Genomic DNA, 25107 nt, shown 5'->3' on the forward strand with positions numbered 1-25107 from the left:
GTGACTTAGTCTAAAGTTTATTGAAACTTAGTGATCCATAGCACTGATATACACCTTTTTAAAACTAAACATGTATGCCAGGTGTGGTGGCTCACAACTGTAATTCCAACACTTTGAGAGGCTGAGGCAGGCGGATCGCTTAAGCCCAGGAGTTTGAGACCTGCTTGGGCAACATGGCGAAACCCCATCTCTACAAAAAATAAAAGATTAGTCAGGCTTGGTGGCATATGCCTGTAATCCCAGCTACTCAAGTGGCTGAGATGGGAGGATCACTTGAACCCAGCAGGCAGAGGTTGCAGTGAGCCCAGCTAGCACCACTGCACTCCAGCCTGGGTGACAGAGTGAGATCCTGTCTCAAAATAAAAGTAAATAATTAAACATACATAAGCATCTGAAAACTTGTTATTAGTGACTGTCAAAGGAAGCTTTTTTAAAGGTCTGCCTACTCCTATGAATTTACATTCTGCTGAAATCAGTGAAAGATGTTGAAAAGGATTTTCTCAATAGATGTTAAAAAGTGCTCTGGGTGATCGGATTAAAGAAAAGACTGACTATAAAGAAGAAAATACTGGAAATGAAGAGGTAGAGGATGGAACTGAGGAGACACTGTCTCAGCACAGTGATGGCATCGTGGAGTATGGGCCAAAGAAGTCAAGGCCAGGTATTTACCCCAGAGAGACTGAGAAGGGGGACATCCATGTGAACTACTTAGGCAGTTCCATCTGTTCTTAATAACTTATATTCTAATTTTAAATAGTTGAGAAATATATAAAAGGATCAAAAGTAATATCAAACACCTGGATCTTCCCCATCTAGAAGTAGCAGGTGTTAACAATTCTATTTGCTTTAGCCCCTTTGTGTTTAAGAAATAAAACAGTAGAAACCCCCTCTGCTCTCCCCACAGATCTCTTTTCCCCACCCTCAGTGCAACCACTATCTTAAAGTTGGCATCTTTTCTTCTGATCCTTGTTTTTATACTTTAAGAGCTCATGCATTACTTGTCTAAACATAGTATTGTTTTATGTTGTTTAAAAATTTACATACTGTATATATTATTCTGCAACTTGCATTTTTTTCTGACATTGTCTTAGAAATCTATTTATGTTGATACTTACAGATCCAGCTCATTCATTTTAACTGCAGTGTAACTGAGTTCTTACAGTGTGTCACTTTTGTGTGGGTATATATATAGCAGTATCCATTTCCCCTATTGCTGGATGTGACTGAGTTCTTAGTGTGCCACTTATGTGTGGAGATATATATATACACGCATGTGTATACATATATATATATGTATGTATGTATGTATGTATAGCACTATCTATTTTCCCTATTGCTGGACATGTTGTTTCCAGTTTTCATTACTATAAAAATTCTACGATGAACAGCCTAGAATATGTGCAAGAGTTTCTGTGATATCTCCATCTAGTAGGATTGCTGGATCATAAGGCCTAAATTTCTTCACCACTGCCAACTTGCCCACCAAAGTGATTGCAGTGCTTTATACTCATATCAGCAGTTTCTGGTTTGCTGTGTCTTTGCGGATACTTCTACTGTTTGATATGCCATTTTTCAAATCCAATTTATCCTGCTTTCCTCCATCTAAAATCCTGCATATTTTACATTTAGTTTTATCTACTTTGGTCATCCATTGTTTCTTCAGCAATAGTCTTTTTCTGACCCAACTTCCTTAACTTTTTCAGTTTTTTTTACTCCTTCAAGAATGCTCTTTCCTTCTCTTGATTATTTCCTCTCTCTTCCCTTTAAAAGGACTCAGCTAATTTCTAGGCACCCTCATCCAGGAACCTCTTCCTTTCCCTTTTTATGTACATACACATGGTATCCTATTGTGAAAACAGGTTATAAATTAAAATATTATTTCAAGTGCGTCTTCAGCTTCTAGAGAAAAATACATCATGAGCAGCTATCATTTAAAATAGATTATGCAAGTCAGTTTTTAAAAATACATCTTTGAATTTGAAATGTGAAAGATTTGAATTAAAAGCATGTGAAAAAAATAACAAGCTCAGGGAAAATTTATTTATAAAGGTACCAAACTAGCTTCCTTGGTCTTAAGGCTATCTTGAAGTGCTTTTCCCACTGAAGTCACCCTCTTCACAACTAGCAGATCCCCAGACACACCTATAGACAATGGGATAAAAAGGTTTGTAGAAGGAAATGGTTTATTAGATCTCTTTGGCAGTGTGCAATTAGGAGGGCTAGATTGCTAAGTAGGGAAAAATTGAGACCGCTTAGACAATGCTTAACACATTAACTTTGCCTATAAGCATATATAATAAGATAGATATGTATGCTTACATCCTACCTCCTCAGGACCCAGATAGGTAAAAGGATAGCAGATGCGTGGCTCTGATAATTTACCTTTTCTCTCTTCGCATCTCCCTCTGTCACCAAGAGCACTCTCCATAGTCCTTTGTGCATAGGAGGCATTCCACGTGTTGAATATCCAAAGTTGAATGTAGAAGCTAAGTATTTGAGACAGTACACATTTGTATACATTTGTCTGTTTACTTGGTGTTACCATACCAATACAAGTTAGTTACAGGAGAGAGTCCCTTTAGCACATTCACTCATCAATCTCTTTGGATTTAGTAAAAACCAACTTTGGTTTCCAGCATAACATTCTGGCTATCAGGAACTAATGTTATATGTCTTTTCTCTGTTGCAGGACTTCCCGTGCGTAGAAAGCCACCCTACAGATCCCATTCGCTCTCTCCATCTCCAGTTAACAAACACAAACAGTTCCACGTGGAGAGAAAAAGGCAGCGCAAGCCAAGAGAAACAGATATCCGCCAATTCCGAGCACAGGTTCTTCCCCATCTCTTGACTACCATTAAGCAGCAGCCAGTACCATTTCCCCGCAGCCAGATGCTACCATGAACATGCTGTTGATTTAGGCTTAAAATACATTTAATATTCTTGAGCGGAGTGGATGATAGAGAGCTATGTGACATAGCTTATGTCCTCATTAGCATAAAATTATACTCATGAAACTCTTAAAAAAAATAACCTGGCTGGACATAGCTTGGTGTTCCAGTAGATTAAGAAAGAGGAGATCAGTGTGAGTTGTTATTTTCAGAGTGAGCTTCAGAGATGAAGGGAATTTGAGGTGGATTAAACGTGACAGGCCACTTGAGTTACAGAGAAGATGAGATCAAGTACCCAAGACAGGAATGAGAGGAGGTGGTTGGGATTCAACAACAAGGAGACTGGTATGATTACCTAGGAAGACTTTCCACTGTGGAATGTGGATTTTGAAATGTAGCATGGATTTAGAACACTTATTTGCAGTAGTAGGTTTTATAATGCGGTAGGATTTATAATGGTGAAAAACTAAAACTAATTCAGATGTCTTACACTCATTTGTAACTCAGCATGTAACTTCCACTCAGGAGAGTATCAAAATGATTGCAAAAACTTGAGAACAGAAAAAAAGCGTGATGTAAAATTTCATTTTATGTCCCAATTATATATGTTAAGTAATGTAGATTTGTGAGCTAGGTGCAGTGGCCCTGCACTTTGGGAGGCTGAGACAGGTGGATCACCTGAGGTCAGGAGTTCGAGACCAGCCTGGCCAACATGTTGAAACCCCATCTCTACTAAAATACAAAAATCAGCCAGGCATGGCAGTGCACACCTGTAGCCCCAGCTACTCGGGAGGCTGAGGCAGGATAATCACTTGAACTCGGGAAGTGGAGGTTGCAGTGAGCCGAGTTTTTGCCACTGCCTCCAGCCTGGGCAAGAGTGAGACTCTGTCTCAAAAAACAAAACAAAAAAACCATATATTTGTGATACAGAGTCTGAAAAGAATTTTTTAAAAAGTGAATGAGCTTGATATTTTAGGGGTGGCAGGTATCCTAGGTGAATTTTTTTCCTTCTTGTGTATTTTTTTTTTTTTTCCTCAAGGCGGAGTTTTGCTCTTGCCACCCAGGCTGGAGTGTAATTGCATAATCTTGGCTTACCTCAACCTCCGCTTCCCAGGTTCAAGCAATTCTCCTGCCTCAGCCTCCCGAGTAGCTGGGATTACAGGCGTGTGCCACCACGCCCGGCTAATTTTGTATTTTTAGTAGAGATGGGGTTTCTCCATGTTGGTCAGGCTGGTCTTGAACTCCCGACCTCAGGTGATCCACCTGTCTCATCCTCACCGCACGCGGCTAAGAGCTTGGATGCTCGGTTGAGGCACCATTGGGATTCAAACTCAGGATCTCCTGTTTACTAGACAGGTGCTTTAACCAACTAAGCCATGGTGCTGCCCGTTGTGTATGTTTTTAATAACTGTAATATATGACCTTTTCCCCTTTAGGCGTTTACCGAAGCATTTGAAAGGGAACTAAGAAGACATAAAGTTCAAGAGAATATTGGACCTCTAACAATACATGAGAAGGAGGAGGAAACAGTGGGTAAAAGTCTCCACTGTAATAAATGCCATTTGATCAGATGAGTGGGAAGTACAAAGATGATCTTTTTAAAAGAAGAAGGGGCCAGCAGGGCCTTAAAGCAGAATTTCATGTCATGATACAGGACTTGCTTATTAATAAGGCATTCAGGTTGCTAAAATATGACAAGACATGGTACCAAAGAAAACTAGTGTTTTTCCCCTACTTAAAACTTCCCATCAGTTTTTAAGGGTTTATTTGACTTAGCAGTTCACCAGGGGCTTAAAAACTAGTCTAGGCTGACAAAATTAAAGAAGAGTAAGAGAAGACAGAACATCCTAGTTGCTCTAGACCTGGTTGTAAGAAACCCAAAACAGAAGTTTTCATTGCCTTTCAAAAGAATGGTTACAGAAACTAAGTGAAATCATGGGGAAAATGCTTATGCTAAAATATTCATGAACAAAACAGGATATAAAGTACAGTATGGTTACAACTAAGCATACTGCATAGTTGCCTGAGAATTTTTTTAATCTACATGGAAAAAGAGAAGTACATCGAAACATTAATAGTTAAAAAAAAAAAGATTAATAGTGGTTGTATTTAGAGTGTGGGACTATGGTGACTGAAACTTGAAAAAGATTCAGTGCTTTTTCAAATTCCAAGGGATGCCAGAGGCCAAAAGATGCCTTTAACTTAGAGTAAATGAATATTAACCGGATTTTACGAATTTGAAGTAAGGTGGTTTGGCTGGGGAGTAGTTAGCTGTTTTTGTCAATATGTAATATTTAAGATGATATATGAAAGAACTATTAGACCTTTTATTTTTATTCTGTTTTATATCTGCTTCTAAGGAAAAAATATACAGAGGAGAAGCTGTTCGTAAAGGAACTCCAGAATGTAGTCAGCCCTGGAAGATTTACTCTAGAAAAACCACAACTCAGAGTCCAAGAGGTGGCCTCCCAAAGCCAAATAAAGCAGTTCCAAGTAAGACCCACAGAACTGTAGTTTATGGAAAACTGGCAGCCTTTGAAAGCATGTGCAACATTCCAAGGACACAGTACTGAAAGCTAACATCCACCAGTTAGCCGAAGAAAGGTTTTTTTTTTTTTTTTTTAAATCACTGCCATGTGGCTGGTTTTCCGTAGAGGGCTAAAACTCTTCAATAAGGAAGTACTTTAGGGAGGACTATATATTGGTACCCAAGGAATGCCAGGACTGCCACCTGCTGCTCCAGCGTTAGCCTCACTCGTGTACTTACTCACTTTGACTGCCTTTTTGTCTATTTCTGGGAAGTTGGTAGAATGAAAGGGATGCTCCAAGGCAAGCAGACGGCCTGTCCACCTCCTGTATATTGACAGTGCCAATGAGTGTAGAGTCTTGTTACAAGGAAACAAAGTAATGAGAAATGCCAGGCTTCCTGTTATACCCAAAGACTGTTGGCCCTCCTACTATATCCTTTAGACCAGAAACTTTTTCTTCTAAGCACTTGCCTACCAGGAGGGTTGAGGCGTCTTCTGTTTTAACCGTACGTAGAGATTCTACCCGCAGGCACTGAAGCAGCTGAGCAATTAGGATGGACTTCCCAGGACCAGCATGGCATCAATCCAGAACTATTGAGCTTATTTTTATCCTTACCAGTAGTTGGCTTACTCCAATCAGAGGGGTAATGCAAATTATTATAAGTACATTTTTTTCAGGATCAAAACCACATCACTTACATAAGCTTTGATCTACCAGGGATGTTGGATGACAGTTCTTGTCCACAAGTCTCAAATTAAGAACATCTTATTTTACCTTGCAGTGAAAGTAAGTGAACACAGTCTCCTGCCCCTTATGCTGGAGCAGTTTCCGTTTCTCTATGTTTCTGGCCCAACATTAAGCAAAATGTGGAAACAGCAAATTGCACAGGTTGAACAGCTTAAGAAAGAGGCATGTAGAGAAAATCGATCAAAGAAGAAACTCCAAGATGAAGTAAGTTACTGTCAGTCTTAAGCATAGGAATTTAAATGAGAGAAGAGCTTATCCTTGAGAATTGAGTGAACAGCATTATTAACCTACTTAACTTCATGTCCCCCTTCAAGATAGAAGAAGCCCTAAGAAGGCATGACCTCCTTACTACCCTTGTCAAGAAAGAATATGAACATAACAAGAGACTGGTATGTCAAGAGCAAGTTGGGTATTATAATTCTGAATTTGTTATATTCATTCCCTTTATCTGTGCTAGCTGGGCAACAGTCACACAGACCCTTAACCTCTTAACACCTGCGTGTGCAAGTGTTGCCTAGGTCTTTAATCGAAATTGATAGCCCATGCCTGTAATCCCGGCACTTTGGGAGGCTGAGGTGAGAGGATCACTTGAGACCAGCCTCAGCAACATAGTGGGACCCTGTCTTTAAAAATATATACATGGGTATGGAAAAAATGAGCCTGGCATGGTGGCATTTGCCTGTGGTCCCAGCTACTTGGGAGGCTGAAGTGGGAGGATCACTTGAGCATGGGAGGGCGAGGCTGCAGTGAGCTATGATCTTGCCACTGCACTCCAGCCTGGGTGCCAGAGTGAGACCCTGTCTCAACAACAACAAAACACACAAACCCAAAATGGGCAGGAGGAAGAGCTAGGTACTTTATATACACAGTTTCAGTTAGTCTTTATAGTAATATATTAGAGGTGTTTTCTATGAAATGAAAACCCTGAAGCTTTGAGATACTAAGTAACTTGCCCTGGGTCTCACTGATAAGCAAGGGACACAGCTGAGATTTTAATCCAGTTCTGTCTGTGGACTCCATGGACCCATCTAGGTGCCAAGTAGCTGAACTTAGTGCTGTTTGCCCTCTCCCATCCTTCTCAGGTCCCAAGTAGAGAGCTCCAGGATTTATCAGCCTCTGTTATAATTTTGACTAGGAATTGTACTTAGAGAATTACAAAGGGAGAGGATGGAGGTCAGAAACAATCTGCTAAAGGGAGAGATTTGAAAATCTTTGCCTGAGTGTGGAGTAGAGATAAGCCATGAGAACTGTAATACTGAACAGTTCCAGAAAGACATCTCAGGAACTGCAGATGGTACTTTCCTATGGAGGGAAAAAACACTAGTATCTGAAACACCTACATAAGAGGCTTTATGTATCTGACCCCATTTTATTTTCACTCCTTTGTCAGATATTGTCTAATTTCCTTAGTTTTTGCCTAAATACTCCTGGCAGCCCAGGCTCTGCTTGAAAGTCTGGGTGTGCCATTTTCCTACTCCTTGTGAGGTGGCATCTGGGCCAGCCTTGTTGGCAGCCTCCTGGTGGCATGGGGAGTGAGTCCTCAGTTCCACAGGAGTGCCCAGGATCACTGCCGCCCTCTGCTGCAGCGGGGTGTTATTGGAGCTGCTCTTCAGATTGAGGTGATGAAGCTGCCAAAGGCTGAAGGGCTTCTGGGGCCAGTGGCCCCCGACACGTGGCATACTGCCTGAAGACATTGTGATGGGGAGTGAGGCAGATGAGAATGCTGGAATCTGCATTCCTGTTGTCCTTACCCTTCTCTTCCCTCCCCTTTCCCTTTCTTAGCAAGACTTCAAGGACTGCATTCGTAGGCAAAGGTTGACCCAATCAAAGATAAAAGAAAATCGACAGCAAATAGTTCGTGCTCGAAAATATTATGATGATTATAGAGTTCAGTTGTGTGCAAAAATGATGAGAATGAGGACCCGGGAAGAAATGGTAAGTCTGACTTTTCTGTCCAGCCCTGTTAAGAAGGTGAACTTTGTTACCTTTCAGGACCACCTTCTTTGTTCGTGACTCTTGTCCAAATTTGAATCCAAAATCTAAATCGAAGTCCTATAGTGTTGGCCCTGAGTTCTGCTTGGCCGCACTTCATTTTCTTACTCCATTGTGCATTCCCGTCCATTCTCAGTCTCCGTGTCCCTCATCTTAATGTGAAGTCTTACTTCCTCCCTGCTTCCTACACATAACAGGTGCTTCTCCAGTAAAACTACTTTAGAGGTTTGGGAACATGTGAGAGACAGAAATTTAGTGTGGTAACATGACCTCACATTCCACATAAAATCAGGAATAGTGTCCAGCTGTGCTGTGAGGGGTTTTCCACAAGGTATTTGCTATGTCATCCTAATCAGGCTGAAATGATTAACCTTTTGAGATCCCAAGCTAGCAATAAATTTCATCTGTAAAATATTTTGGTAATTATAGTTAACTAAAGACTTGGACATACTTCTAGAGGAAGATACTTGAAAGGCTTTGAGGAGAGGGTAAGTAACTTGTCTATAGCTCATGAATGTGTCGCCGTCAGAACCAGTTTTTCTATCCAGAGTTTAAACTGATGAAGGGAGGACAAGTGGGCATATCCAAGCTCTTTGAACAGTGTGTTTTCCGGTGGCCTCCCCAAATGATCACTCCCCCTCCTCAGTGATGTACATGTGTAGGTGTGGCATGTTTCTGCTCTTGGGGTTCTTACCCTATGTACGTGGCTGCTTGACAGTGCTTTTCTGAAGGCTGTAAAGAACCTCTGTGATACATGAAAAGATAATGAACACCTTAGTCATTAGGGAAATACGACTCAGAACCACAGTGAGAGGACAAGTGTTGGCAAGGATGTGGAGAACTTGGGGCTGTAAAATGGTGCAGCTGCTTTGGAAAACAATCTAGCAGTTCCTCAGAAGGTTACCAAAAGGTCATATAGAGTTACCCTGTGACCCAGCAATTTCACTCCTAGCTATATAATCACACAAAAAACACAAATGTTCATAGCATTATTTATAATAGCCTAAAAGGGGAAACAACCCAAAGTGTCCATCAGTTAATGAATGGATACAGAGTGTGCATTCATTCATACAGTAGGATGTTACTTGGCAATAAAAAGGAATGAAGTATTCATACATACTGCAGTATAGATGAACCTTGAAAACATGCGGAGTGAAAGAAACCAAATATGAAAGGCCACGAATTACATGATTCCATTTTTAGGAAGTGTCCAGAATATTCAAATCCATGGAGACAGAAAGTAGACAGACTGGTGACTGCTAAGGATGGGACAGGGGGAATGAGCACTAGTCAGTATACGGTTTCTTTTTGGGGTGGTAAAAATGTTCTGTAGTGGTGATGGTTGCACAACTGAGTATATAATAAAACATACTGAATTATTTATTTTAAAAGGGTAAGGCTGGGCTCAGTGGCTCACGCCTATAATCCCAGCACTTTGGAAGCTGAGGTGCAAGGATTGCTTGGACCAGCCTGGGCAACATAGTGAGACGTCATCTCTCCAAAAAATTAAAAATTTAGCCAGGCGTGGTGGCACCTGCCTATCGTCCCAGCTACTTGGGTAGCCAAGGTGGGAGAGTTGCTTGAGCTGGGAGGTCAAGGCTGCAGTGAGTTGTGACTGCCCCACTACACTCCAGCCTGGGTGACAGAGTGATAACCTGTCTTAGAAAAAGGAGGTACATTTTATGGTATGTCAAAATATCTGAATAAAACTAGTATTTAAAAAAAAAAAACTTTGTGAAATACAATCAGTATATACCTCTAATTGGCCAAAATGATTATATTCCTCAATGACTTTATTTTTACGATTAAATAACTGACAGATATTTAAGAAACTGTTTGAAGAAGGTTTAAACATTCAAAAGCAAAGATTACGAGACCTAAGAAACTATGCCAAAGAAAAGCGAGATGAACAAAGGAGACGCCACCAGGATGAACTGGACTCCATGGAGAACTACTATAAGGACCAGGTGGGCTCCTGGCACTTGCTTACTCTGTCGTGCTTAGTCCTGACCACTTGCCCTTGTGGCAAAACTTGCTTAGTCTGTTGACAATAAACCTTGTGTTAACTAAAGTTTGCACTCTACAGATTAGAGGACCCCATTTCAAGATTGAAATTTAAGATCAAATAATACCTGACCATAGTACAGTATATTGCCCTATTTCCATTAAAATGATTTTAAGCCTGTGAACATTAAGAAATGTTACATTTGGACTACAAACATTAAATATAATATTTGTTTTTTTCTTCCTATAAACAGTTTTCATTGCTGGCAGAAGCCATATCACAGGAACATCAAGAACTTAAAGCCAGAGAAAAATCTCAGGCCCAGGTAATAATTAACAAGATAGAAGCCAAGTCATGCACTGCATGGCAATGTTTCTTTCAGCAAGGGACCTCGTACATTGGTGGTTGGAGCAATAGGCTATACCATATAGCCCCGGTGTGCAGTAGACTGTACCATCTAGGTTTGTGTAAGTACACTGACATTTTGCACAATAACAAAATCACTTAATGATGCATTTCTTGGAACATATCTCCATCATTAAGTGACACATGACTAATTTACATTTTTAGGAAGTAGAAAACCAAATGTATTATACCTATAAAGGGAATGGAGAGAAGACTAATAAGGCAATCCATCTATGACCCAAGATGTTTTTATCCTATGATTTTAACTTTAGTTAGGTCTCTGTAAGAGCTGCTGCTGCTAAATTATTGAAAATTTTGGAGGAGTTTGATTAGCTGGAAGATGGAGAGGGAACAATAGATGAGGGCCTGGATAAATGCTGTGAACAGCAGGATGACATGCCTTCTTTTTTCAGACATTACATAAGGTGAAGAGGGAGCTGAGATCTAAGATGGAGAAGGAAATTCAGCAGCTGCAGGACATGATAACACAGAATGATGATGATGTTTTCTTCCGGGAACTGGAAGCTGAGCGCTTCAGATCTCGGCTTCAGCTGGCTTCCTTTCAGTACAGTAAAAGTCCCTCCCTATGAGGCCGGACTTGGTAACAGGTGAAGGTTCTGGAGGCCTTTACCAGCACAGAGCTAGAATTGAGCCAGTAAACAGTCTAAGCCAGAAAAATAATTTTCAAATGCTTTACCTGTATTTTCATTCCAGTACTTTTTATGATTTTTTAAATAAAAATTGTTTTTTAAAAGCTTATTGCTTTTGAATTTATGACCTGACAAACATCTGAAAAGGGGGAAATCTTCATTAGTCGTATTTGTGCTAAAGCAATTAACAAGCCTTGTGTGAGCAGCCAGCTCCTGAAGTTTGTTGCTTTAAGTCAACAAAAATAATTAAGAATTAGCACTTGAGGACAAAAAAATACTATTTCTGATTCATTAGAGAAGAAAGGTGGGTGGTTATCAGTGGTGGGCCTCGGAGAACCTTGACAGTGCCATGTATGTGTAGACTTTTCACAACATGGCTGGAAGATGAGAGACTATGCATTATAGCGGTTGGGTGCGGAGGCTCATGCCTATAATCCCAACACTTTGGGAGGCTGAGGTGGGCGGATCACTTGAGGTCAGGAGTTCGACCTGACCAGGTTCGAAACCAGCCTGGCCAACGTGGTGAAACCCTGTCTGTACTAAAAATACAAAAATCAGCTAGGCATGGTGGCACTCAGCTGAGGCATGAGAATCGCTTGAACTTGGGAGGCGGAGGTTGCAGTGAGCTGAGATTGCACCACTGCACTCCAGCCTGGGCAACAAAAGTGAGACTCTTTCTTTCTCAAAAAAATAAAAGATAAAAAAAAATGCATTATGGTTTCTGTTGGTTGGCAGAAGATAGCAGTGAGAAGAGATGATAAAGGGTGGAAAGCCAGGCTGTCATTCAAAGACGCATTAGTGACTGAGGTGGGAAGGAGGCATGATGGGCTTCAGGTGGGCAAGAGTGCACCAGCCTATCTCTGGTATGGAGGAATAACGAGGAAAAAAACCCACTTGGGGGTGGCGTCGTCAATGAAGAGGAAAGGCTATACTTAAGCTAGAGGAAGCTTCAGAGCGGTTGAGGATATGGGGACTTGGAAGCCAGGGAGTGGCAGAGAGAGGCTTCCATTAGAGCATAGAGAGTGCTGTGGGGATCAGTGTATGTATGATGAGAGGCCAGGAGGCATGAAGCAGTGAAAACTGACCTAGAGAGAAAAGACATCTGGATCAACTGCTGTGGTTCCAAGTGCTGAGCTCTTGGAATGGAAACTGGCAGAAGGGTGGGCCACCAGGCAGGTGGGAGCTTCCAGCGGGGAAAGGCTTGATGGACTGGGTATGTTTGGAGCACAGTAAATGACATGCAGACACCTGTGATGTGTTGTGACAATTCAGCAAGCACAGGTGAATGGAAAGGACAGGAAATGCATAAGATAAGGCTAGATATGCAAGAGCTGGAACATAAGTTCTAAAAAATGTTAAGCAGAAGATAAAGTAGATCTAGATAGCCATAAAATATTGAGTAAAAAAATTTTAGACTACAAAATACGCAGTTTTATAGAAAAAAACCATGGTATGAGCGTGTATTATACACATATGATGCAGTATAAATATGATATAGAAAAGATCCGGAAGCATAGCAGGTGTGACTCTTGAGTGGTAGATTATATAATACCATTAGATCTGTTAGCACAAGCCTAACGATGCTTTTATTATGATTTTTTTTTAAATGTAAAATATTTTAGGAAGACTGAAGTTGCTAGTTCTGGTGATTGGTGGGAACTGGTGGTCTTTACCAAGCTAAAAAGTAACCAAGAATAAACAACAAAAAATAGAATTTATGAGAGAATTGGTCAGGGAAGGAATAGGATTGCTCAGCAAAGGTCAGAAAATAGGAGACAACATATTTTTGAAAAATCAAAAGCAAATAAAGATCACTTCACCAGACTAGCTTAGCAAGCAGAGGACGGTGCGATTCAAGTGCTGTGGATTGTGTGCATCAAGCCAGTCAGCTTGGAGCAGCCCAGGAAAGGTTCATCACAATCATGCATTTGGAAAGTCCTGTGGGGGGTGTTAACAGAGTGAGGTGCTTGGTATTAGAATTAAATGCCTCATCTACCATAAGGGACTAACCAGACAATATTTAAAATTAATGAAAAGCCCAGCCTGGCCAACATAGTGAAACCCCATCTCTACTAAAAATACAAAAATTAGCCGGGCATGGTGGCACATACCCTGTAATCCCAGCTACTTGGGAGGCCGAGGCATGAGAATTGCTTGAACCTGGGAGGTGGAGGTTGCAGTGAGCTGAGATTGTACCACTGCACTCCAGCCTGGGCAATGCAGCAAGACTCCTACCAAAAAAAAAAAAAAAAAAAAAAGCATTAAGAATACTTAAGTGGGGAGGACAAACATCTTAGGTTCCCTTGCCCATCCCATAGACTGCACCATGGCGTGGTGGTGCCCACCTGTAGTCCCAGCCACTTGGGAGGCTGGCATAGGAGGATCAACGTGAGCCCAGGAGTTTGAGGCTACAGTGCACCATGACTGCGCCTGTGAAATAGCTACTGCACTCCAGCCGGGGCAACACAGTGAGACCACAAACACACACCCAAGTCTGGGATTCAGGGCCTTGCTGAGGTAGGGTATTTACTCATGTGCTCCCATCATGACTGACTTCTTTGCTGTACATAAATTGAGTTTTGAGCGCTTAAGTTTGAACTTGGCCCACAGTGAGACACAGACTAGAAGCATGACTTTGGAAGTTCACTTTCTAACCACCATGCAAAGCTATATGGCTATCAGCTAGTACAGAGCCAGGCATGTAGTAGAAGCATAGTAAATATTTGTTGAATGAGCAGCAGACAAGTCACATTTAGGGCAGATACCTTTTAAGTAAAATTTAAAATCTGGTCTGTCTAGTTTGCTACAAATGTTAACATAGGAATGTAAAGTAACACTTTTCCTGTGTGATCACCTCCTCTATCCTGTTACTAGGCTCTTGTTCTGTTGCATATATCTTATTGTATGTGTGTGTGTGTGTGTATATATATGAAGGTTAACCATGTTACCCACTGTATTGATTTGTACTTTATATACCAAATGCTTACTCTATATATATATATAGAGTGTGGTTTTGCCACATTGCCCAGGCTGGTCTCGAACTCCTGACCTCGTGATCCGCCCATCTCGGCCTCCCAGAGTGCTGGGATTACAGGCGTGAGCCACTGCACCCGGCCAAAAATCTTTAATGTACTAAAACTTTATAAATTTTAGATAAAACCAGTAAACACAGCAGTGAGGGACAAAGCAAAACAAAAATATTCAAAATATAAAAAAGTATATAAACAAAAGCATGCTCACCCTTTGAACTTTAATACACTGCTACTACTTACACATTTCCCAGGTGTTCCCTTCTGTTGTATCCTATGCTGTGTAGACTTACACAGACCATATTCATTCCTTTTCTATCCATAGAGTTAGCTGGATTTAGTCCACTATCATTAATACAGTAGTGAATTATAAACCTTAAAATCCACAGCTTCTAGAAAAAATACAATTGATTTCTCCTTTTCATTTTGAGAATTTTACTGCTCGACATACCAAGGTAGGGCTGGCAAATGTGAGCCCCTATCGTAGCCCTGCCCTACAGAGCAGAGATGTATTATAGCAAAGAGGTTGCAGACTGGTGACAGGACCAAGATGCTCTTTCCCACTAGCCCCTGACCCCCCTCAGAAATCCACCTATGCAGTACCCCCAACAGGTACTACCAACTGGGCAGTCACCACGACCAGAGAAAACGGGCGCCTTCCCTGCTCTGCTAGGAGACAGAAAGGAGGCCTGAGCTCCGCAACATGACAGAGGCATCAACTCAGGATGGCATGTGTTCTTGAACTTTTCGTTTTGTGACTCATGTTGTCACCCTCCATAGAGCCAACCATAAATGTTTTCAAAACGATTCATTACAAACTCAATATTCTTTAAAAACGCTGATGCTGTGACAGTGCAAACAGCATTGATTTTATTGCTCGACTTCGGCATGGGCACATACATAGTTAATTTTTAAAAACCATTTATACAGATGTTATTGATAAAGCTCATGTAACAAATGAGTGAAAATACAAAGAGTATCAAAGCTAAAACACTCTGTAATAAATACAAATACAATGAAAATGATAAAACTTTGTTTTTAAAGTCAGTTTGAGAGAAGAATATTACATAAAGGGAACTAATTACACCTAGAAATAAAACAACTCAGCATTTGGAACAATCATCCTAACATGTTAAATACCACAAATGGCACCCGTTGACTGTACGCTTAGAAAACAAGCAGAAGGAGCCGCTCTACCAAACTAAGGATGGTTGGAACAGCCTCTAACTCCCAACAATCCAATCAGTGCAATGCACTGGAAATTCAAAGCCCAGATTTAGTGTTGTAAAGTAAAGCGAATTACATTGTATTTGAAAGAAGAGAATCTTGTGCTCCGGACTGTAAATACATGAAAGAAAAAAAGGCTTGGTAAAAAACCCATTCGGGGCAACAAACTATGTGCAAAACAAAATGTACACTATACACAGCACTATTTAACAACTACACCAAGATACAAGGCCCTCTGAGACAAGACTTACCTCTCTGTACTGCCTATGAGCTCTACAAAGGAATCTCTGTTCATAACTAAGCGTTCATGATGGAAAGGCAAGAGTATGAAAACAGATATCACATACCTGAAATAACAATACAGCTAGAGGGAAGACAAGAAAAAACCAGTTAAGAGGGACATGGAAATAAATATTCACATTAAACATGAGGTGCAAGTCCATGGTTCAATAACACATTGGGGGTTTTTGCTTAGCACCTATTTGGAAGTAATTGGGTAATGTAACTTTGAAATGGAAATCTAAATCATGTTTTTATATATGTTGGTGATAACATAGACTGTAGACTGTTATGGAGGGTAATTTCTTTTTTTTTTTTTTTTTTTTTTGGGCGGGGACGGAGTCTCACTCTTGTCGCCCAGGCTGGAGTGTGGTGGTGTGATCTCGGCTCACTGCAATCTCTGCCTCCCAGATTCAAGCAATTCTCCTGCCTCAGCCTCCCAAGTAGTTGGGATTACAGGAGTGTGCCACCATGCCCGGCTAATTTTGTATTTTTAGTAGAGATAGGGTTTCGCCATGTTGGCCAGGCTGGTCTCGAACTCCTGACCTCAGGTGATCCGCCCACCTTGGCCTCCCAAAGTGCTGGGATTACAGGCGTGAGCCACCATGCCCAGCCAATTTCTTTCTTTTAAAGCTCTATTAAGTCATTAGTATAAAGTTAAAAAGGCACTCAAAAAGCAATGGTATTTGCTTGCTTTATATTGTATATTAAAATAAGTGATAGTAGCATTTCATTATTACTGCATCCCTGTCAGTTATGATTTCTATATTCATTATGTACTTATTTTTTACTGAAAGATTTTAAAAGTAGGCACAATTACAAACTGCACTAGTGCTTTAATATAAAAGAGATGGGTCTGCAACCAATAAAGTACTATCATGACAGCTGAACATTACTGATTATCAAATAGCGTAGAAACCACTTCCATACATTTCAAGATGCTCTTCAGTACTCAGAATGCAATGTAAAAAAACAAATTGTTTGAGAGGAAAAAGGTAGGCATAAGCATATTACCACTGCACAGTTACACCTATGACTAGCTTGCTTGTGGCAGTTGAATTTGGCCAAATGAAATACATTAAAATACTTAAAAACTACACAAGTAGTTCTCAACTTTTTTAAAGCAGCAAAATCTCCACTTCTTTTATCCCATCCATTCCTCCCCGCCCCGCTGCACCCCATGAAAGCTTACTTGAAATTCCAATATACATAAGAAAAATGGGCTGTTCTGGGTAAAGGGGGTAGGGATATGGAGCCGAAGGCCCCTGCTCAAATACCAACTAGGCCCTCCCCCTCGCTCCCTCTCATTGCCCCTCTTCTCTTAAACCATTACTCCTAAGGCACCCCTGAGGAACCCTTTGGCTCCAGGAACACAGACTGAAACCCACTCCATCACATGAAACAGAACACAGAGGACCTATTTACTTGATAACTTTAAATTTTGCAGCTTAATTATCTCATGAAAATTTGCTTCTTTCACATCAATGTAAAAAAACCTGATAGTGCGTATTTTTGATGGTTGAATTTAAAAATCCAACTGTGATTTCAGATTTTTTCAATCCCTCACCCCAGAGTTTTCGTTGCTTCTGGATCATTCAACATGCCACACACCTTGAAAGCTAAATCTGGACGTTTCAAAATCAGATGCTGATCTTCAACACCAAGGGAAGTGGGATTCCCTTACTTCCAAAATGAACTCTTCAAAGTAATTTATGCCACAGACTTAGAATCACTGTCCATACTACCGCCTCTCAACCCCACTTCATTCTGCTAGGTAAAAGCAGGATTTTCTAAGCTTATTAATAATCTTTAGAGCAAAATTCTTCCTTTTTCATAATTTTAGTCAATTAAAATTATGAGCAGTTAATGCTTTAGGATGGTTTTGTTAATGGAAACTTACATTGTAGTTAAATACAATATAAACTAGGTGCACTTGTCAGAGACTTTGGTTTATAGGAATAGTCCATATATTAAAGATAAGCTGACCCAGCAAAATAACGAAAATCCCATCCCATCCACATGCTCTGAGAAGCTATAAAAATGCAGTATTTTAAGATTAAAAGTAAATCCAAAATACCTAATCATATTGACTCAAGATAAAAACATTAGGTTTTTTTTTTTTTTAAAGAGTCTCTTAAAAACAGGGAGCCCCTGAACACATCTTATTGTCACAAATAAATGACTAAGTTTAGACTAAATGGATGCATTAGGAATTTGACAACCAAAATTATATAGCTGTATTCCAGGAAATCCGTTCTTGAAAAATGTAAAAAAGACCCACTTAGACTAGGTTGAAACATATAATGCAAAATATAATGCTCTGCTATAGAAAAACACAAACATGTAAATGGCTTAATTTCTTAAAGATGATTCTTTTAGCCAATTGTTTACAAAGGTAGAATAATTCAAAATAATTTTATTTTTTTACAAAGAGCAAGTACAGGAGCTGTTCAAGATCATGTATTCAATCAAAATGAAATGTGACTTGTACCGACTGCTGAAGTTGTCTTGATGTTTGAGAGACTTGAAATCTGTTAAGCAATTTGAATAGATTACCTTTTATAAAAATAGTAGTAGTCTTTAAGTGTAGAATACTGCCTAACTCTGGAAATGTAGGAAAAGTCAGCATTCTTTAGGTTCAAGATATTAAGTTTAAATAGCAGCTGAATGTGGCCTCATGGCAAAGCATAAAGACCTTTTTTTTCCTTGAAAAGGAATTTCAAAATTGTCCTTTCCCCTCACAGTGTCCTAAAATGTGAAAAAAAAAAAAAAAGGGGGGGGGGGTTGTTTTCCTATATTTCAGCATATTCTTTGAAACTCTGCTGAAAGGAGGCTGTCAGTCAGGGTTGTATAAATAGAGTCCTGGGTAAATCCTTGAAGCTCGTCATTCCACAGCAAATCCACACGTTTCTTCAATGGCTGTTAGCAGCTTTTCATATAGCTTTTCATAGCTTTCATAGGGCGGAATGTCTATTCGATTGAAGCTGTGAATAAGCAAATCAAATTTTATACAGCTCATTCAGAATAAGTACACTGGCCTAGCAAGTGTATACCAGTATAGCCACATCACTCTGTGTCACACAGAAAACTAAAAGGTATTTCTCTAAAACAGAGATGACCACTTTTGGGTTTTCCTACCAATTTCCGAATAATCTTAACTTTTAAATCACTTAAGTTGCTTATCATTCCCTTTAAAGGCCCATTTAACACTAGTAAGTACAATAAATAAAAAGTCAAATCTGTTTGGAACTAACACCTATGTACATGGAATGGGGAATAAAGCTATAAAAATACCTTACCAAGTGTGGGCTTTCGGCAGGTTGTTAGTGCAGGCATCAATCTGGTGTATGGTAAAGAGTCTCGGGCCTGCAGCACCTGCAAATGAAGGAAATGTGGGTGAAATCACTGCAGGTGCGTGCATTAGTCTCCAAAATCTTAGAATAAAACTGGTAAGTAAACCACAGGATCTGGGGATAGGGGAATGCTAATGAATCCACACATACTACCAAAGGGCAGCAGGAAAAGCATCTGGGTTTTAAGAGCCACAATTAACCTTGGATAAGGCTTAGATTCCGTAATATGTTCACATTTCCAGTTGAGAAAAAACTGAAGATTGAAATCTCTTTCCCAATTTCTATCTTTTATAGGAAGTCAATATCCCAAAAGCATGAGAAGAAAAGTAATCAGGCAAATCCAAGGTAAAATACATAGGCACACATTCAAAAAGATGACAACCTGATGCAAATTTAGATTTCATGACTCAAACTGGGCTGAGAGCAAAAGAGCCGTCTATAGAATCCATTTCAGTTCACACAGGCATCCCATATAAATACATGTAGCAGAAATACAACTTCACTTTATGCATCTGGGAATTGTGAGGATGAGGAGCTCTCCTTACAGAGAAGGGCAGCACAGCTGAAAGCAGGCTCTCCCCAGGAATTTCAGCGCATGCGCTGTGGGCAGCACTGTCGAATTATGTACCAGTCTCGCTTTGTATGTCCCTTATTCATCACCAGCAGCTTTGAAAATGAAGTGCTTAAGAGGTAAAGGAAGCAACTGCCACCCAGTGAAGCACCACAATCATTAGCAATATTACCAGCTCCTCCCAAAATTAACCAGCTTATTCCACGGAAAACCATTCTTAAAAAAGGAATATGATTGTAAACAAATGGTCTGATGCCATGCAGTAATTAAAATACTCTGACCGAACAGATGGTTTCCATGACGATGCTGCTGTCTAATAAAAGAAAGAACTGAAAAGTAGAGGGGAGAGGCATCCCAGGCAGGTAAACGTTTCACCAGGTTAGAAATGTGAACATGGAAGTGAATGACTTCCCTACAGATATGTGCAACAGAATTAAAAGTAAGGTGACCAGAAAACAAAAGGCAGAGCATCACCACGTACGGTCTCTAGCATGCGGCACTCACTACAATCAGAGAAGCCCGCAGAAAAGGCTCTTGGGAGGGGAACAAAAGAAAGGAGGGAGAAGAAGGTATCACAATGTGAGAGTCACAGATAAGAAGTGAAAAAGAGAATCTCTAAGCACATGGTTTATAAAATATCTCCACAGACCCCACGCTGACAGCCCTGCCCCCACCCCGGCCCACCTGCCGCCCAGCTTGCCTGCCCCTCAGGCTGTTACCTTGCAGTGCTTTGAAGCCCTGCAGAGGCACTCGAGAGGATCCTGTCACAAACTGAAGCAATCTTGCTCGTCGCTCTTCATCAAAAAACTCCACAGCTTTCCAGAACCATTTGACAATGTTGCTGTCTGGTGTACAGTGTTTTAACCGGGTGTTTACCTTCCAGTCATTAACATCTATCTTTCCAAGTCCACAAATAATGAGCTGTGAAAATAGTACACAGTAATGAACCTGTGGAAACCATAGCCAGGCCAAAAATTCCTCAAAAGAGAACTTTAGGTTTGTACTGCTGGCTCTCATTTGGTGGTTCCTAATTAAAGATGTACATCAGAATCATCTGAAAAGCTTTTCAAATTGACATTCCAGGTCCTAGGCTCAGAGATTTTAATTCTGTGCATCTGGGGTGACAGTTGGGATCTATATTTTAAAAAGCTCCAGAGATATATCTACTCATTGCAAACTCCCTCCCCTGGGTCTGAGAACCACAGCTGTGATAGACTTGACAGGTAAAAAATTGTGAATGTTTCATAAGTTCATAATAAAATTATAAAGCTTTAAAAAAAATGGACAGAAATTGAGACCCAAAGAGTAAATACAGTTGATATGTGCCTTCTCTGGACCTGCATCATCTACTAGTTTCAATACCTATTAGTTTTGTTGATTGAGGGCAATTCAATCAATTCCTCTGCTGTAATATGGCAGTAACATCCATTTCACTACATCCTGGGGAAGCAACCGATAATGCACAGAAACTTCAGAAATGGGTGTTGAATAAGTGATTCATACAATTTGCTTAATAATTTTTTTTTTTTTTAAGACAGAATTTTGCTTTGTCTCCTAGGCTGGAGTGCAGTGGCATGATCTAGGCTCACTGCAACCTCTGCCTCCCGGGTTCAAGTGATTCTCCTGCCTCAGCCTCCCAAGTAGCTGGGATTACAGGTATGCACCACAATGCCCAGCTAATTTTTGTATTTTTAGTAGAGATGGGATTCCACCATGTTGGCCAGGCTGGTCTCCAACTCCTGGCCTCAAGTGATCCGCCTGCCTCAGCCTCCCAAAGTGCTAGTATTATAGGCGTGAGCCACTACACCTGGCCTACATTTGCTTAATAATCTTAAATTGATATTAAAGCACAAAATACATGAGCACATTGATATAGACCTCTGCTAAACACATCCCGATGGAGGGTCACACAGATGAACTATATCCAAATCATTTTATACTATTAGTACATCTCCCTAGGGTTCAAGACTAACTCACCATACTAATCTAACATGTTTATAGCCGTGAATTCCATGTGTACTATAAAACATAACTTGCAAATCCTATATTTTATAGAATTAAACCCAGGATTTATAGATACAATGCTAAAATAAATGTTATACATATTGTCTTTAAAAATGGGTAGGGTGTGGTAGCTCATGTCTGTAATCCTAGCACTTTGGGAGGACGAGGCATGCAGATCACTTGAGGTCAGGAGTTCAAGACCAGCCTGGCCAACATGGTGAAACTCTGTATCTACTAAAAATACAAAAAGGTAGCCAGGCGTGGTGGCGGGCACCTGTAATCCCAGGTAAGGCATGAGAATTGCTTGAACCCAGGAAGTGGAGGTTGTAGGGAGCTGAGATCCCATCAGCCTGGGGCACAAGTGAGACTGTGTCTCCAAAAAGAAAAAAAAAAAAAAGCCAAAATAATGTTAGTCAGGTGTGACGGTGCACACCTGTAGTACCAGTTACTGGGGAGACTGAGGTGGAAGATCACTTCAGCATAAGAGTTAACAGTGAGCTAGGATCATGCTACTGTACTCCAGCCTGGGCAGAGTGAGACTCTATCTCAAAAATAAAAATAAAAAGTTTAATGATTCAGGCCCGGTGCAGTGGCTCACGCCTGTAATCCTAACAATTTGGGAAGCAGAGGCAGGCGGACTGCCTGAGCTAAAAAGTTCGAGACCGGCCTGGGCAACATGGTGAAACCCCACCTCTACTAAAAATACAAAAATTAGCCAGGCATGGTGGTGCACACCTGAAGTCCCAGTTACTCAGGAGGCTGAGGCACCAGAATCGCTTGAACCTGGGAGGCAGAGGTTGCGGTAAGCAGAGATTGTGCCACTGTACTCCAGCCTAGGCGACAGAGTGAGATTCTGTTTCCACAAAAAAAAAAAAAAAAAGAAGAAAAAAAGAAAAAAAAAGTTTCATGACCCATTAGCAGTAGAAACTATATTAAAAATCCTAACCCTACCAAATAAAGTCTCCAGTAAGGCTTCTATGGGGTTCTGAAATAAAATCTCCAACAAAGCTTCTACAGGGTTCACTGAATTAACACCACACTGAACAGGGAGGAGGTTATCCGAAAATGATTATGGGTGTATTTAATGATATAAAAGGCACCTCCTAAATTCTTTTCTTCAGAGGAATGGCAGTTAGAAGGCCAAATCCTCGTTTATTGTATAAAGACATGAAAATGCATTATATTTCAACCTTATCGGCATTCCTGCTATGTTCTCCTTCTCCTTCTAACTACTTCCTTCTGGCTATTTCACGATGAACAATTCAATCACAAAAGGAATGGGGAGAGTATTAAGTAAAACCAACCTTTTTAGATTTGTTTGCTAACAGGTCTATTAACAGATTTATTTAGAAAGGACATTGAAGGCAGTGAATAAAATCATGTTTCAAATTATTAGTAGACTCCAAATATTTGTGTTATCCCTAACTACTAAATAAATTTGGGACCTTTAATAGAATTAAACCTCATATTTTTTTAGTAGTTCAGTAGGAAATTCAGATGTATTTGTTTAAGGTCTTAATTACAAAACCATACCTGAGGTGTTTAAGGGCCAGCTTTCAAAGGAAACAAAAAACTATTAACTGTTTAGTATGGCTGTTAATCTAAAGACATTTAGAGGCCAGGTGCGGTGGCTCACACCTGTAATCCCAGCACTTTGGAAGGCCGAGGTGGGTGGATTATTTGAGGTCAGGAGTCCCAGACCAGCCTGGCCAACATGGTGAAACCCCGTTTCTACTAAAAATACAAAAATTAGCTGGATGTGGTGGCGGGTGCCTGTAGTCCCAGCTACTTGGGAGGCTGAGGCAGGAGAATCACTTGAATCCAGGAGGTGGAGGTTGCAGTGAGCCAAGATCGTGCCACTGCTCTCCAGCCTGGGCAACTCTGTCTCAAAAAAAAAAAAAAAAAAAGAGAGACACATTTAGATTCAATTTATCCCAGGTGTTTTAGTTATTTTCTCGATGATCTTGTCTATCAAATGCTTTCTTGCAAGCTTAGTGTAAAACCAATTCAGAGTAGGCTCTTACCCAAATAAATTTCAATATGGTAGATTAATGAGGTTTTACTTAACTAAATCAGTAACCACTAAGTTAGGGAATAAACATATATTGGAAGAATGTACATATAAGTCATGAAATCTGTTTAAAATAATAAAGTACAGGATAGAAAAATAAATGAAAAATTTTCACAATATAAGAGAGATTGCTCACAGATGGGCACGGTGGCTCAAGCCTATAATCCTAGCACTTTGGGAGGCCAAGGCAGGCAGCTCACTTGAGCTCAGGAGTTTGAGACCAGCCTGGGAAACATGGCAAAACCCTGTCTCTACCAAAAAAAAAAAAAAAAAAAAAAAAAAAAAATTAGCCAGGGGTGCTGGTGCATGCTTGTAGTCCCAGCTGCTTGGGGGGCTGAAGGATCATTTGAGCCCAGGAGGTCAAGGCTACAGTGAGCCATGATTGCACCACTGCATCCCAGCCTGGGTGACAGAGTGAGACCCTGTCTCAGAAAAAAAAAGAGAGAGAGAGAGATTGTTCACTCACAGAACTTCCAAAGCATTAAAGGCCTTCAAAAGCATGAAAGACTTTTCCTGTGAATAAGAATTCTCAAGCATAGAACCATGAAACTTAGAAAGCACCAGAAATATGCTTTCCTCTAAAACTAAGTAGCAAAATAATTCCCAATCCTTCCTTGTTACACTAGTGATGTTATAATACGAATGCACTAACCTCTAACTCCTTCTCATCAAATGTCTTCAGCAGATGTTGTGGAATTACTTCATTAAATCCTTTCTGCAGAGCCAGGAATTGAGCCTCAATGCCTCGTAAAAATCTCCAGTTCACATAGAGCCTGTAAACATTAGGCAGGATTTCGTATAATCACATATATTTTCAGATCTGGTAATTATTATTATAAATCTCTACTTTAGCAACACTGCATTTTACAAGCATCTAACATTAACGATTTAGCCTCAAGTCTAAAAATAAATCTCAGACTAATGGGGATAAATGAACCCTGAGGTGTGACACAGTTCAATGTTGACGAAAAGTGGTAAACTACTAACAAAAGCAGCATCAGCACAGCAACCCTTCAAATCAGAGAAGCTCCCAGGAAACAAGACATCTACTAGAGCTGAGTCTTGATGAAATTTCTTTCTAAATTTATAGCGTACATGCCAATAACTAGAATAAAGAGCTCTTTCACTCAAAAATGACTTATTTTTCTGATTTTACTTGCAAATGTAATTTGAATGTGTTGGGTGTTTTGTTTCTATTTGAGGGAGGCCTACAGGACAAGAGGAGGTAGAGAATCCTCATACCAAAAATGAGAAGAAGAAATAGTAAAAGCCAATAGCAAGCACTTTTTGATTAAATAATCATTGTTCTCTAGAGGATATAAAAATTCTGGAAGATGTAATTTTACCAATAAAAAAT

General features: G+C 40.3%; 2 protein-coding genes and 1 non-coding gene across 10 annotated transcripts in view; 1 reads left to right on the forward strand and 2 right to left on the reverse strand.

Annotated features, from left to right (window-relative positions):
• CEP95 (centrosomal protein 95) overlaps positions 1-11325 on the forward strand; it is a 32277-nt gene extending 20952 nt beyond the window's left edge. For 2 of the 5 annotated variants that reach the window (XM_063718863.1, XM_002827728.5), the window contains 10 exons: positions 508-661; positions 2690-2829; positions 4325-4417; positions 5249-5381; positions 6199-6368; positions 6479-6553; positions 7947-8099; positions 9977-10123; positions 10415-10486; positions 10980-11325. In XM_063718863.1, coding sequence (XP_063574933.1) covers positions 508-661; positions 2690-2829; positions 4325-4417; positions 5249-5381; positions 6199-6368; positions 6479-6553; positions 7947-8099; positions 9977-10123; positions 10415-10486; positions 10980-11156 — 1314 coding nt within the window. In that variant the 3' untranslated portion in view covers positions 11157-11325. Of the gene's footprint in view, positions 1-507; positions 662-2689; positions 2830-4324; positions 4418-5248; positions 5382-6198; positions 6369-6478; positions 6554-7946; positions 9913-9976; positions 10124-10414; positions 10487-10979 lie in introns of those variants that run through there. The other 3 variants (XM_063718865.1, XR_010138340.1, XM_063718864.1) reach the window with 3 other exon arrangements.
• On the reverse strand, positions 4199-4272 carry TRNAT-AGU (transfer RNA threonine (anticodon AGU)). Its single transcript has one exon. It is a non-coding gene; the product is annotated as a tRNA-Thr (tRNA).
• Positions 11326-18134: 6809 nt separating the features above from the next.
• Positions 18135-25107, reverse strand: part of SMURF2 (SMAD specific E3 ubiquitin protein ligase 2) — a 118190-nt gene continuing 111217 nt past the window's right edge. For all 4 annotated transcript variants that reach the window (XM_024235502.3, XM_054535689.2, XM_024235503.3 and 1 more), the window contains 4 exons: positions 24403-24523; positions 20395-20596; positions 19051-19126; positions 18135-18735 (listed from right to left, as the gene is read on the reverse strand). In XM_024235502.3, the coding sequence (XP_024091270.1) occupies positions 18636-18735; positions 19051-19126; positions 20395-20596; positions 24403-24523 (499 nt within the window). In that variant the 3' untranslated portion in view covers positions 18135-18635. The remainder of the gene's footprint in view (positions 18736-19050; positions 19127-20394; positions 20597-24402; positions 24524-25107) is intronic.

This window comes from Pongo abelii, chromosome 19 (assembly GCF_028885655.2).
Source record: "Pongo abelii isolate AG06213 chromosome 19, NHGRI_mPonAbe1-v2.0_pri, whole genome shotgun sequence".
NCBI lineage: Eukaryota > Metazoa > Chordata > Mammalia > Primates > Hominidae > Pongo > Pongo abelii.